This window comes from Clytia hemisphaerica, unplaced genomic scaffold (genome assembly GCF_902728285.1).
Source record: "Clytia hemisphaerica strain Z4C2 unplaced genomic scaffold, Clytia hemisphaerica genome assembly, whole genome shotgun sequence".
Classification (NCBI taxonomy): Eukaryota; Metazoa; Cnidaria; class Hydrozoa; order Leptothecata; family Clytiidae; genus Clytia; species Clytia hemisphaerica.
In genome coordinates, this window is record NW_027103253.1 from 959,786 (window position 1) to 970,357 (window position 10,572).

At 35.0% G+C, this 10,572-nt stretch overlaps 2 protein-coding genes across 2 annotated transcripts; both read left to right on the forward strand.

Annotated features, from left to right (window-relative positions):
• Positions 1-1,522: 1,522 nt before the first annotated feature.
• LOC136824938 (uncharacterized) lies at positions 1,523-2,677 on the forward strand. Its single transcript, XM_067080927.1, has 4 exons — positions 1,523-1,825; positions 1,974-2,186; positions 2,323-2,403; positions 2,517-2,677. Exons 1-4 carry the CDS (start codon positions 1,786-1,788, stop codon positions 2,579-2,581), a joined length of 399 nt encoding a protein of 132 aa, XP_066937028.1. The 5' UTR covers positions 1,523-1,785; the 3' UTR covers positions 2,582-2,677.
• A 79-nt stretch (positions 2,678-2,756) lies between these two features.
• LOC136797488 (uncharacterized) lies at positions 2,757-8,165 on the forward strand. The gene is made up of 13 exons (XM_067054065.1): positions 2,757-2,855; positions 2,993-3,091; positions 3,176-3,414; positions 3,556-3,734; positions 3,930-4,026; positions 4,815-5,144; positions 5,332-5,401; positions 5,462-5,553; positions 5,688-5,802; positions 5,972-6,301; positions 6,482-6,664; positions 6,789-6,946; positions 7,260-8,165. Exons 1-13 carry the CDS (start codon positions 2,807-2,809, stop codon positions 8,082-8,084), a joined length of 2,766 nt encoding a protein of 921 aa, XP_066910166.1. The 5' UTR covers positions 2,757-2,806; the 3' UTR covers positions 8,085-8,165.
• The last annotated feature ends 2,407 nt before the right edge of the window (positions 8,166-10,572 follow it).

The following is a 10,572-nucleotide window of genomic DNA, read 5'->3' on the forward strand; positions in this document are numbered from 1 at the left end:
ACTGGAATTGCTGTAACTCAAACGATTACTGATTTATTATCCCCTTGGCATTCCATCACTGAACTGTATTCCCGGGGGGGGGGGGGGTACTTGGGCAAAAATAGGTGCTGGGTATGTGCGGACGGTAAGGGTCGGGTTTTTCACCTTTCAAAGTCTCTTTAAGGGTTACAAAAATCAGGAAATTTCAAAGTAGTCTCTCTAAGGGTGGGGAAAATCACGATTTTCAGAAAAAATTTTTGATTTTGAGACAAAAAATTACAAAAAAGTCTCACTAAGGGTAGGAAATTTTTGAAATCAGAGAAAATTTTTCGAAAAAGTCTCTCTAAGGGTCACTTTTTAACTAAAATTTGGTCTCTCTAAGGGTCGGTTTTCGGAGGTCCCGTCCGCACATACCCCTCATTCACCAACCCTAGTACCCCCCCCCCCCCCGGGACTGTATTATTATACTTCCCTACTTATATACTCAAAATCTAATCATCAGGTAGGTCCAATCAGTGTCGGGCTTGTTTTTCACCAATTGGTTAACGATTGTGATCAATTGATCATACTATAGCCAATTATGTTCAATCAATCAAGTGATAGGCAATCAAGCCTCCCTTAAAATCCTGATTAATGGATTTCAATTATTGGACTCAATCGATTGGTTATCGATTGGTCATCGATTGGAAAAGTTATTAATCGTATCAAGTGATAGAGTCTGGTCTAGGTAACAGCTGTGTTGTAAAACATAGATTTAGAGGACATCATCATAAAAAATTTATGCTGTAGTAATTAGTTTTTCAATAGACTTCTCCTAAACAAATAATGTAGCTTTGGCGTAGCTTTGCATTATTTCAAGACTTGAGGTGCTTTCATTTTTGTGCGCTTGTACCATGGAACATCTTCTAATGCGCAACCTCGGGCATAAAAATCTGCTGAGAGGGTCCTTGTGGGGAAAACTGACAGTGCTGTTTGAGAAAGTTGTTTGGCTCCTGTCACCTAACTGACCCTGACTTCTACTGAAAAACTACTGTCAGTTTCTACTGAAAATTAGAGTCATAGAGTAAGAAAGTACTTTGCTTAGATTAATGAACTGGTGGGGATGGGGGGTTCGGAATAAGAATGTCCTGGGTGAAAAATCTTCACAAAAATTTTTAATAAGCTTTATCAGGTCCAGAGAGTATTTCATTCTTAAGATGTGTGTTTCAGTCTTTATTAAGAATTGTTTCAAGACATTTTGGTATTTCGTAGTATCAAGTTTAAATCTGCCACTATGTAAAAAGCTGAAAAGTGTGATCACATACAAAAAGTGCCAGTTGTCAGTGTTTTGTCTTTACAATTTTGTAAACATGTCTGTGATGTTTTAGATAAGTTCCATAAATCCAAAGTAGTAGCTAAAGATTTTGTTTGTAATTTATTACAATGGAATTTAATCATATAATTTGGGAAAATGCTTTTTTGAAATAATCTTTTGTCTTTCAGAATGAAAAAGAAACATCAGATTTTAGTAACCATAACCAGTGAATGACATTATATCAGATGAGCTCACTTTTACTAATTATTCTAATTTTATATTATCAGTGGGAAAACATTATCATAATGGATTTGATGTGATATTTACAGATAAATAGAAAGTTTTGAATAAAGAACTTTAAAGTTTATCTTGACATCAAGATTTCCCAAAGTTTAAGTAAACATCTCTAAAATTAAATCATTTCCATCTGCATAATAACTCATTATTTTGCTTGTACTGTGTGTACTGAAGGTACTTCAATATTTTACTTTTCTTTCTTCAAGAAAATCTAAATGGAGAGGAGTACAAATCATGAGCGTGATAGAGATCTTGGTAAGTTAATGTGTATTCTTTTCAATAGTTTTTTTTAATGCTTAACTTCAACTTATTGTTCTCCTATCTAAACTTTTAGAAAGCTTGTATGTACATGGCGTGGTTGCCTTATCTTTGAACAGCATTTCTTTATTTTTAAAATCCTTAGAATTGGAAGAAGTACAAGGAATTGAGATTGCAGGACTTGAAAGTTTGGGAGATGAATGTGATGTTAATGACAAAACCAACCAGAAGGAAAGAAGGAAAACTAAACATAAAAAACTGAAAGAAAGAGTGATTCGTGTGAAAAGAAATGTTGATGGTTCAAGAGCATACCCGTTTGCTGGACAAAGAAAGAAGTGTAGAAAAAATTTACAAGAAGGTTTGTTATATGTTGTGTTTATTTATTATAACATCTGAACCTTATTAACCTTATTTCATTATGTTATGTTTAAAGCAACTTTCGGGAAATATACCTTATCTGTATAATACAATTTTATAATTTTTCATTCTTCCAGATCCAGATCAACAACCAGATTCTTCTGATACAGAATGTGATATTGTGCATATGCATGACGATCCCTCGTCTCCATCAGGAGGTACGTTATAGAGAATCTTTGTTAGGTGATGTATCTTATAATTTAGAATCTTTGACTTTTACTTTTTCAGTAACTTTATTTTCATCCAATTTTCTTTATGATTTCATTTGTAGAAATTGGAGAGTTGAGTAACCTTACAAACCTTATTAACCATGACCTGCTTAAAAAAACACCCTAAAAAGAAGACGTGGAGTGACCGAAAGAAAGATGAAGAGGGATACTGGAAAGAAGAGAGAGATTCCATTTTTTCGGCTGTTGTAGAATCCTATTCCAATGCGGGACTATGCCATTGTTGCAATGAAAATCCGATTTCTATAATCTTTGTACAGTTTGTGATGAAAAGCAACACTCATTTAATACTCTGCACAATCGTATTGGCTATGTAGACGGATACAGAAGATCAATGATGCCATCAGAAGTTCTTGATGATAACTTAACCATAAATGACAAGTGTAATGGTTTAAAATATTACAATTTTCACGTATGATAGATCTACATTAAAAGCTACAGTAACATACTTTGATTTTGTTTAAAATTAGTAAATTTAGATATTGTTAACAAATTGATTTTCTCTTCTTTTTAATTATAGGCAGTATGGTACCCTTATTGCCAAAGGCTTGCCCAGTTTGCAGTGGAAAAGATATCACGAGAATTGCAGGAGATTACATCAATGTTGTCTCATTAACAGGTGATTGAGTGATTTTATTTGAAAAATTCTTGAATCCTATCCTGCAAAAATCTTTTCTAACTATTATAAATTTTTCAATTTCAGGGAAATGCTTATTGCGTACCTTCTCAACAAGATGCCTTGGGTGTGGGGAATTGAACAATCCTTTTACCATGGCAAACATAATTCAATCTGGGTTTTGGCCAAACTCACCAATAAGATTGAGTTACCTTTTCGATCAAGAAGTGTTCAGATTTTGGGATGGTCTCCGTAAAAATGCACCAGGGACTTCGGAAAACTCGTTTCTTGAAGTTTTGAACACCTTGGCAAAATTCCATGGCAGGGTAAGCATTTAATTTGGGTAAAGTTTTTTCGTATTAATCAATTTTCATAGCAAAATCGGGATTTATCTATTTAATTTGATTTGATTTGAATGATGTACCTTGAAATAGTTTTCTCATGGTGTACGTTCATTTTAATTTTAGCATGGCAAAATTTCCCCATCCATCTTTTCAACAGCCTTTAAAGAGTGGTGTTTCTGTCAGTACAAGATCGATTGTGCACAGCATAAGAACTGGCTTGAATGTCCTGCCTGCGCATACGAACAGCATTCCTCTCATGTAGACGGAAACTGTAAACTGTACTGTTACAAGAGTTCAGGAAAGTAAGTACTCTCAGTTGTTTATCTCCATTGTCACCCCTGGAACGTTTTATGATTCATTATTTTCCTCGTGTCGAGGTACTTTATCACAAATTAATATTTTAGAAAATATCCTTTGTCTTTAATAATAAGAGTCATTATCAGGATTTGGTTTTTCTCATACGATTGCAATAGTAGTTGTTTAATGTAATTTTGCAGACGAACAAGATCAGAATTCTATGATGGTTTATTTATCGTCAACGACATGGAAGTCAAACCATTCATTCAAGAGCTGTATCAAGGAAAGTTCGGAAAGGTTTTTAGCGAAAGATTTTATCATTTGATCATTTTTATACCACCTTAATTATCGGATGCATTTAATCAGGAAAATCAAAAGGTTCATCATGTTACAATAATAGTCTTTAGTCCGGGAGGTAATATACGAGATCTACCTTCAATTAAAACTTTCGAGACCCAAGCAATCTCATGTTTTTGATGTTCCTGACATTCAAGGAGTGATCTTTCTTAATCGACTTCGGGTCGGTTTCAGTCATCTCAACGAGCATAAATTTAGACATGGCTTCTGCGACACTTTAGACCCTTTCTGTGGTTTCCGAACTAACTCTGTTGAAAACACTCAGCACTTTCTTCTGCACTGCTCTATATATTCCCATGCAAGACAATTTTTGTTCGACAAACTTCAGACCCTAGGCATTATTTTTCATCCGCCGCTTAACCCTCCTTTTTTCTGTCGGCTTTTATTATATGGGGATGAAAGTTTGACTTCAAATCTAAATAAATCTATTCTTTGTTCTGTTGTTGAATTTCTTAACGAAACTGGAAGGTTTAGTGGTGCTTTATTTTAGGCTTTTACCTAACAATTGTAGCTTCCTTCTCCAAGATTTTTTCATTATTTACTTATTTATTTTTTACATAGTCTAGTACCTCTGGCGATATAACGTTAGTTCCTAGCGGGGGGAGGGACTATATTTTATGTTTAAGTAATGTTTTGTAATATATGTTCGTAGTGTACACGTGTTTTTGTTTCAATAAAGAAAAAAAAATAAAGAAAAAAAATAGTCTTTAAACTCTCATTCTTTAAAGGTTGAAAAAGATGACAGGTGTGGTGGTGTTTGGGGTGCTGCTCGTAACACAGCTCGTAACAAAAAGTCTCTCGACATTACTGGTCTTGAAGTCATGTCTTGCCGTCACCAATTAGGTCAAAAAGCACTGAACATGCACCAGGGTGAACTGTATGGTTATGCCTTGTTTTTGATAAAACATCACATGGTCCCTCGAAACGTCCAGTTTGTGTTTGCAGATGTGATGTGTAAACTGCGTAAATATGTTGAACGGGTCGACCCAGCGACCGCGAAAAAGTTTACCGGAGCATTGTCGGTGATGCACGCCAAGGGGCACGGACTTGATTGTCAAGTATGAATACTCATATAATCTATAGCTAATAATGTTTTTCTTACAGCATCTGCTCAGTAATAAAATAAACAAAATGACAAATCTATTTTCAGAATTCATTCTTTATGAATTCTTTATCGAAGATCTTCACCAACTTGTTCACAATCTTGTTTAATTTTAATAAGACAGTATTTGTTTTATTTAACAGGTAATATGGGATGGAGAATGGATTGATGGTACGGGACGGTCTACTGGGGAAGAAACCGAACAAGTGTTTAGTTTTCTGAATTACTTAATTATGTACAATGTACAATAATTTTTTATAAACCTTCTTCTAGACAGAGAAGAGACGCTAACTGAAATGATTCTTCACTGGAACAAACGAAAAATTGAAGCTCAGGCAGAGTATTTAGTCAAAAAGTATAAAAAGGTAAATATAGTTTTGGTTCTTTCTTATTTTAACTTGGTTATCATTAAATCTGGCGAATCTAGTAAGTTGCTGAACAGTTGTTCTTTTTATATAAATGCTCTGAATTAATTTTTTTAATTTGTTTTCTTTTTTAGGTTCAAGGAGACCTATTACAACACGAAAAAGATGTCAAAACTGCTCTCGATAAATTTGATGTTCAGCCGGATTTTGCTGACTTGAAAAGCGAAATCCGAGCTATTGCATCCAAAGGTATATCTCCGTCAAATTTGAACTTTTCAACGCACCTCAAGCTGCGTTCTTTTAGATGTAAAAGCAAATTTTTTTGATAAATTCTAAATCGTTTCGATTCGTACCTTTTTTCTAGCGATTTGTATTCCCTTTGTCATCAACTAGAAACGTTAAACTGTTATCATTTTAGTCTCAGTACCATCAGCAACGTCACTCACTGATTCCGCTAAAATCTTGCTCCTGTTTCACGACCTCAAAAGACAAGTCAATGATCACGAAGAGTTTTCTTTCCTTGCTTCTATCTGTCCAAATCTGCCTGATCTTTCGGTCCTCAACATCCAACTCTTACGCAAGAAAAAAGAGGACAAGATCAAAATCTTACGTAGTCTGATCAAGTCAAATGGTCAAAACATTGATCCAAATGATGTATTGTCGGTTGTGACTGTTGGCTTCGAACGAATGATGGAGAGCGTATATTTTGAAAAGGTTCACTGGCTCACAAGGATAAAAAAAGTTGCTGGTTTGTGTTATATGCGTTATTTTGTTACATCTTTTCCTAGTTCTGTACTTATTAAAGCAGCTTAATGGGTAATTTCGCTACAATTTCTTTTTCTGATAGAGCTACTTCTCACTACTTTGAACAAATTTTGATCTTTTATATATATATTTTGTATTTTCAATTTAAATCTCAATTTATTAGATACATCGAAACAACGATTTATACTCAGGAAAAAAGTATCCAAGACAACTACGTCAATGCAAAATCTTATCACCCTCTACAACGAATTTTCAAGAGATAAAGTTGTTTTTGATGACGTTATCAAAGGATCGTTCAAGTGGATTTTAGATTTGCAACAACGGCTGTACCCTCGTGGCTTCACAGGTAATTTTATTAAAATGATATATTGTTGTATCTTGATCTACAATTGAAATAAACTTCATTATGATATCTAGTTTTCTTATCATTAAAAGATACAGATACCTTAACGAAAGTACCTTATTTTTAGATATCGAAAAACGTTGTGTTTTGATCTCGCAAATGAAGAACGAAAGATGTGAGGAAGAACTCGTGATTCTTCAGCTGGAAATGAAAAAGTACCTCCGCTTTTATGGAAACAAGTGCCTTACAATGGAACAAGAGATTAATTATCTGGAAAGTTCAGAGGTACAGTATTTTATTCAACGGTTTTGCCTTATTTTTATACTACTTTTTATGAGAATAGTGTTTTTTTGGCTGAGAGTGAGCATTATTCTTAGTTTTTATTGTTCTAAACAATATGCCTATTTTTTAACTCCAAAATCTCACCCTAATATTCTTATAGGATATATTCTTATAAATAAAGCGTTTATAAGTCTCAGAATGTTACATGAATTATAACGACTTTTTGGCCTTTTTGGCCTAAATATCAGAGCCTTAAGCTCAACCATCGACCATTCTCTTTATTTATTTGGAAATTTTTGTATTCTTTATTTTGTAGGTTTTCGGCAAACTGTTCCTTGTCCGAGAAGGATACCTATACGCTCAGCATATGTTGCGCCAGGCGCTGTCTATGTTTCAAGGAATTCTTCCGGATTCAAATGTCAAACATGATGAAGAAGACGATTCTGAAAAGGAAAACGAGGATGAAAATGTTATGGAAATCTTCCAACAGATTTTCGATAATGATATCGATGACGATGGTTTTGACGTTGAAAATGACGAAGATGAAATTAGAGATGAAATCCATATTGACCTTGATTTGGTTTTATCCACTGGAAATGACCTCATGAATGGTGGTACTGGAAACATCGTAGAAAATGTAGTGTACCTCCCTCCTGAGCTTAGCCAAGCAAGAATGAACGGACGAAATGGAAGTTCTGCTTGTACAACTATTGCTCTTCTTGTTGGTCATTTTATGCCACCATTATTCCTTGACTGGTGCTCGATTGAGGTTTTGGAATGCTTTGTTGGGTGTATTGAAATCGGAAATGTTTTTCACGACAATCGAACCTCAACAAATGTCGATGAAAGCCTCTCAATACTTCCTTCCGTACTTGATATAGATATTTCCTCTTTTACAAATACGATTTTTGGTAATCTTTATGGATGTATTGAACATTTCGTGGGTTATGTTGTCTTGACAGGAAAGGGACGATCTTTTTGTGCTATCCCTTGTCCAGACTTTGTTGTCATTTTCGACTCCCATTTACATGGTGATCATGGAGCTACGATTACAAAACTTTTTGATCAGGAGGACCTTCAAAGAATGATGAACCTTTCAAATGATGACGTGATCGATATTTATTTTATTGCTGACAAATAGTATTTATTTATTAAATCTTGTAATTTCCATTTTGAATCAAGTTGTTGTAATTTCAATTAGAAATACAGTTTACGCTCTCTAGTTCGGTAAGCTCCTGTTTTTGATCAAATTAAAAAAAAATAAAACCCTCATAAAAGTTCTCCCATTTCCGATTCGATTTTGAACCGCTAATGTAACACCCGAAGCTCACCTTGTTGTATCCTAATTCACTTCACTTAAACTGTTATAACTCATAAACTAGGGGGGGGGGATGGTCTAACATTTGTTAATTATGGATTGTTGTGTATTTCGATATGCACTAGACACAAGTAAATATTAATAACACTTAGGCTAAAAAAGAATACACGTTTTGGTAAACTGATTAAATTAGATTGATTACAAGTATCAACCTCTAAATTGAGTTTGACAGCTCAAGGGTATCATTAGCTGAATGAAGCCTTTTGTTTAGATTTTCTTCCTCCGGATGAAAAACCTTGCCTCTCCAAGCAGGCGAAAATAGGAGTACTCTTTGAGATATTTTGACAAAGAAAATCGTAAGTTGCTCCGCCAGGAAATAGATCAAGAAATGCTATGAGATAACGAATGTGACGAGAAAAACAAACAATACAATGAAAAATTTTAAAAGTTGAACAAGAACACGAATCGCAAATCTCAGCCTTGTATCATCATGGAAAAGAAAAGTAAAATCTGTCCTTATTAATGAAATCTTTAGTGTTCGATGAACAAGGCGCGATGTAGAAATGACCGTATCGCCTATCCGCATGTTTAGACAGGTCTCTTACTATTCGATACGCCATTCACTTTTTTTCAAACCAATGTATATTTATTGTCGAAATACAAAAACAAAAATTCGATTCGGGTGGGACACTCCTTTCAACCCCGGCACATGAAAAACCTCTATGAGACACATTAGAGGGATAGAAACTTGTTACTCGATGTTTTCTTGAAATATGAGAGAAAAGTCGCATCAGGTGGGAATCCCACTCCTTTAAACCCCAGCACATGAAAAACCTCTATGAGACACATTAGAGGGATAGAAACTTGTTACTCGATGTTTTCTTGAAATATGAGAGAAAAGTCGCATCAGGTGGGACCCACTCCTTTTTAAACCCCAGCACATGAAAAACCTCTATGAGACACTTAGAGGGATAGAAACTTGTTACTCGATGTTTTCTTGAAATACGAGAGAAAAGTCGCATCAGGTGGGAATCCCACTCCTTTAAACCCCAGCACATGAAAAACCTCTATGAGACACATTAGAGGGATAGAAACTTGTTACTCGATGTTTTCTTGAAATATGAGAGAAAAGTCGCATCAGGTGGGAATCCCACTCCTTTCAACTCGAGCACATGAAAAACTACTATGAGACACATTAGAGGGATAGAAGCTTGTTACTCGATGTTTTCTTGAAATATGAGAGAAAAGTCGCATCAAGTGGGAATCCCACTCCTTTCAACTCCAGCACATGAAAAACCTCTATGAGACACATTAGAGGGATAGAAACTTGTTACTCGATGTTTTCTTGAAATATGAGAGAAAAGTCGCATCAAGTGGGAATCCCACTCCTTTCAACTCCAGCACATGAAAAACCTCTATGAGACACATTAGAGGGATAGAAACTTGTTACTCGATGTTTTCTTGAAATATGAGAGAAAAGTCGCATATCAGGTGGGAATCCCACTCCTTTCAACCCAAGGACATGAACAACTACTATGAATGAGGACTAGAAGCTATGTTATTCGATGTTTTGTCCGCAAAGTCATTTGAGACGTATATCATCTTGGTGTTACCCGCGTTTCAAACAAATCAGCGGAATGAATCTTTCTGGCGTTTTTTTAATCTCAGGCACCAGGTAGTACAAGATACCCGAGAGTGTGGATCGTGCTTTTAGAAAAGAAATACGAAAGCCTCTGTGTTTTATTGGTGAAAAAGATCGACTTTTCTAGAGACAGGAATTTTCAAATATCGAACTAACAAATCAACATGTCTAGCTCGACTATAAATATTTCATACTAACAGCTCGTTGGATGCTTTCGTATCACAAACGAGGCAATAGCAAACTTGTTCTCTTCTGTGCTTTATTGTAGGGGTCACTTTGGAATTTTTTATAAATAATGAAATTTTTGTCCGCTAAATGGAGGTGTCCGCTAATTGAGTGTCCGCCTTTTGGAGACTTTTTTAAAATAAAAGGATTTGACTAGGAAACGGCCGGGGAAAATTATTATGTCCGCTAATCAGAGGTGTCCGCTAATTGGAGGTTCTACTGTAATAACAAATACGAGCTGTAATTGTAAAGATGAAAATTTTGTTTTGAAGACTGGATTTGATGAAATAAGACATTATAAGATTTTACTCTATATACTGTGTATAATAACAAATTCGAGGAAAGAAAGCCTTAAAGATGAAAATTTTGTATTGTGAACTGAATTTGATGAATTTGGCTTGTAATCTATACACTAAACGACTAAACGTTTTTTTTAAGAAAAGC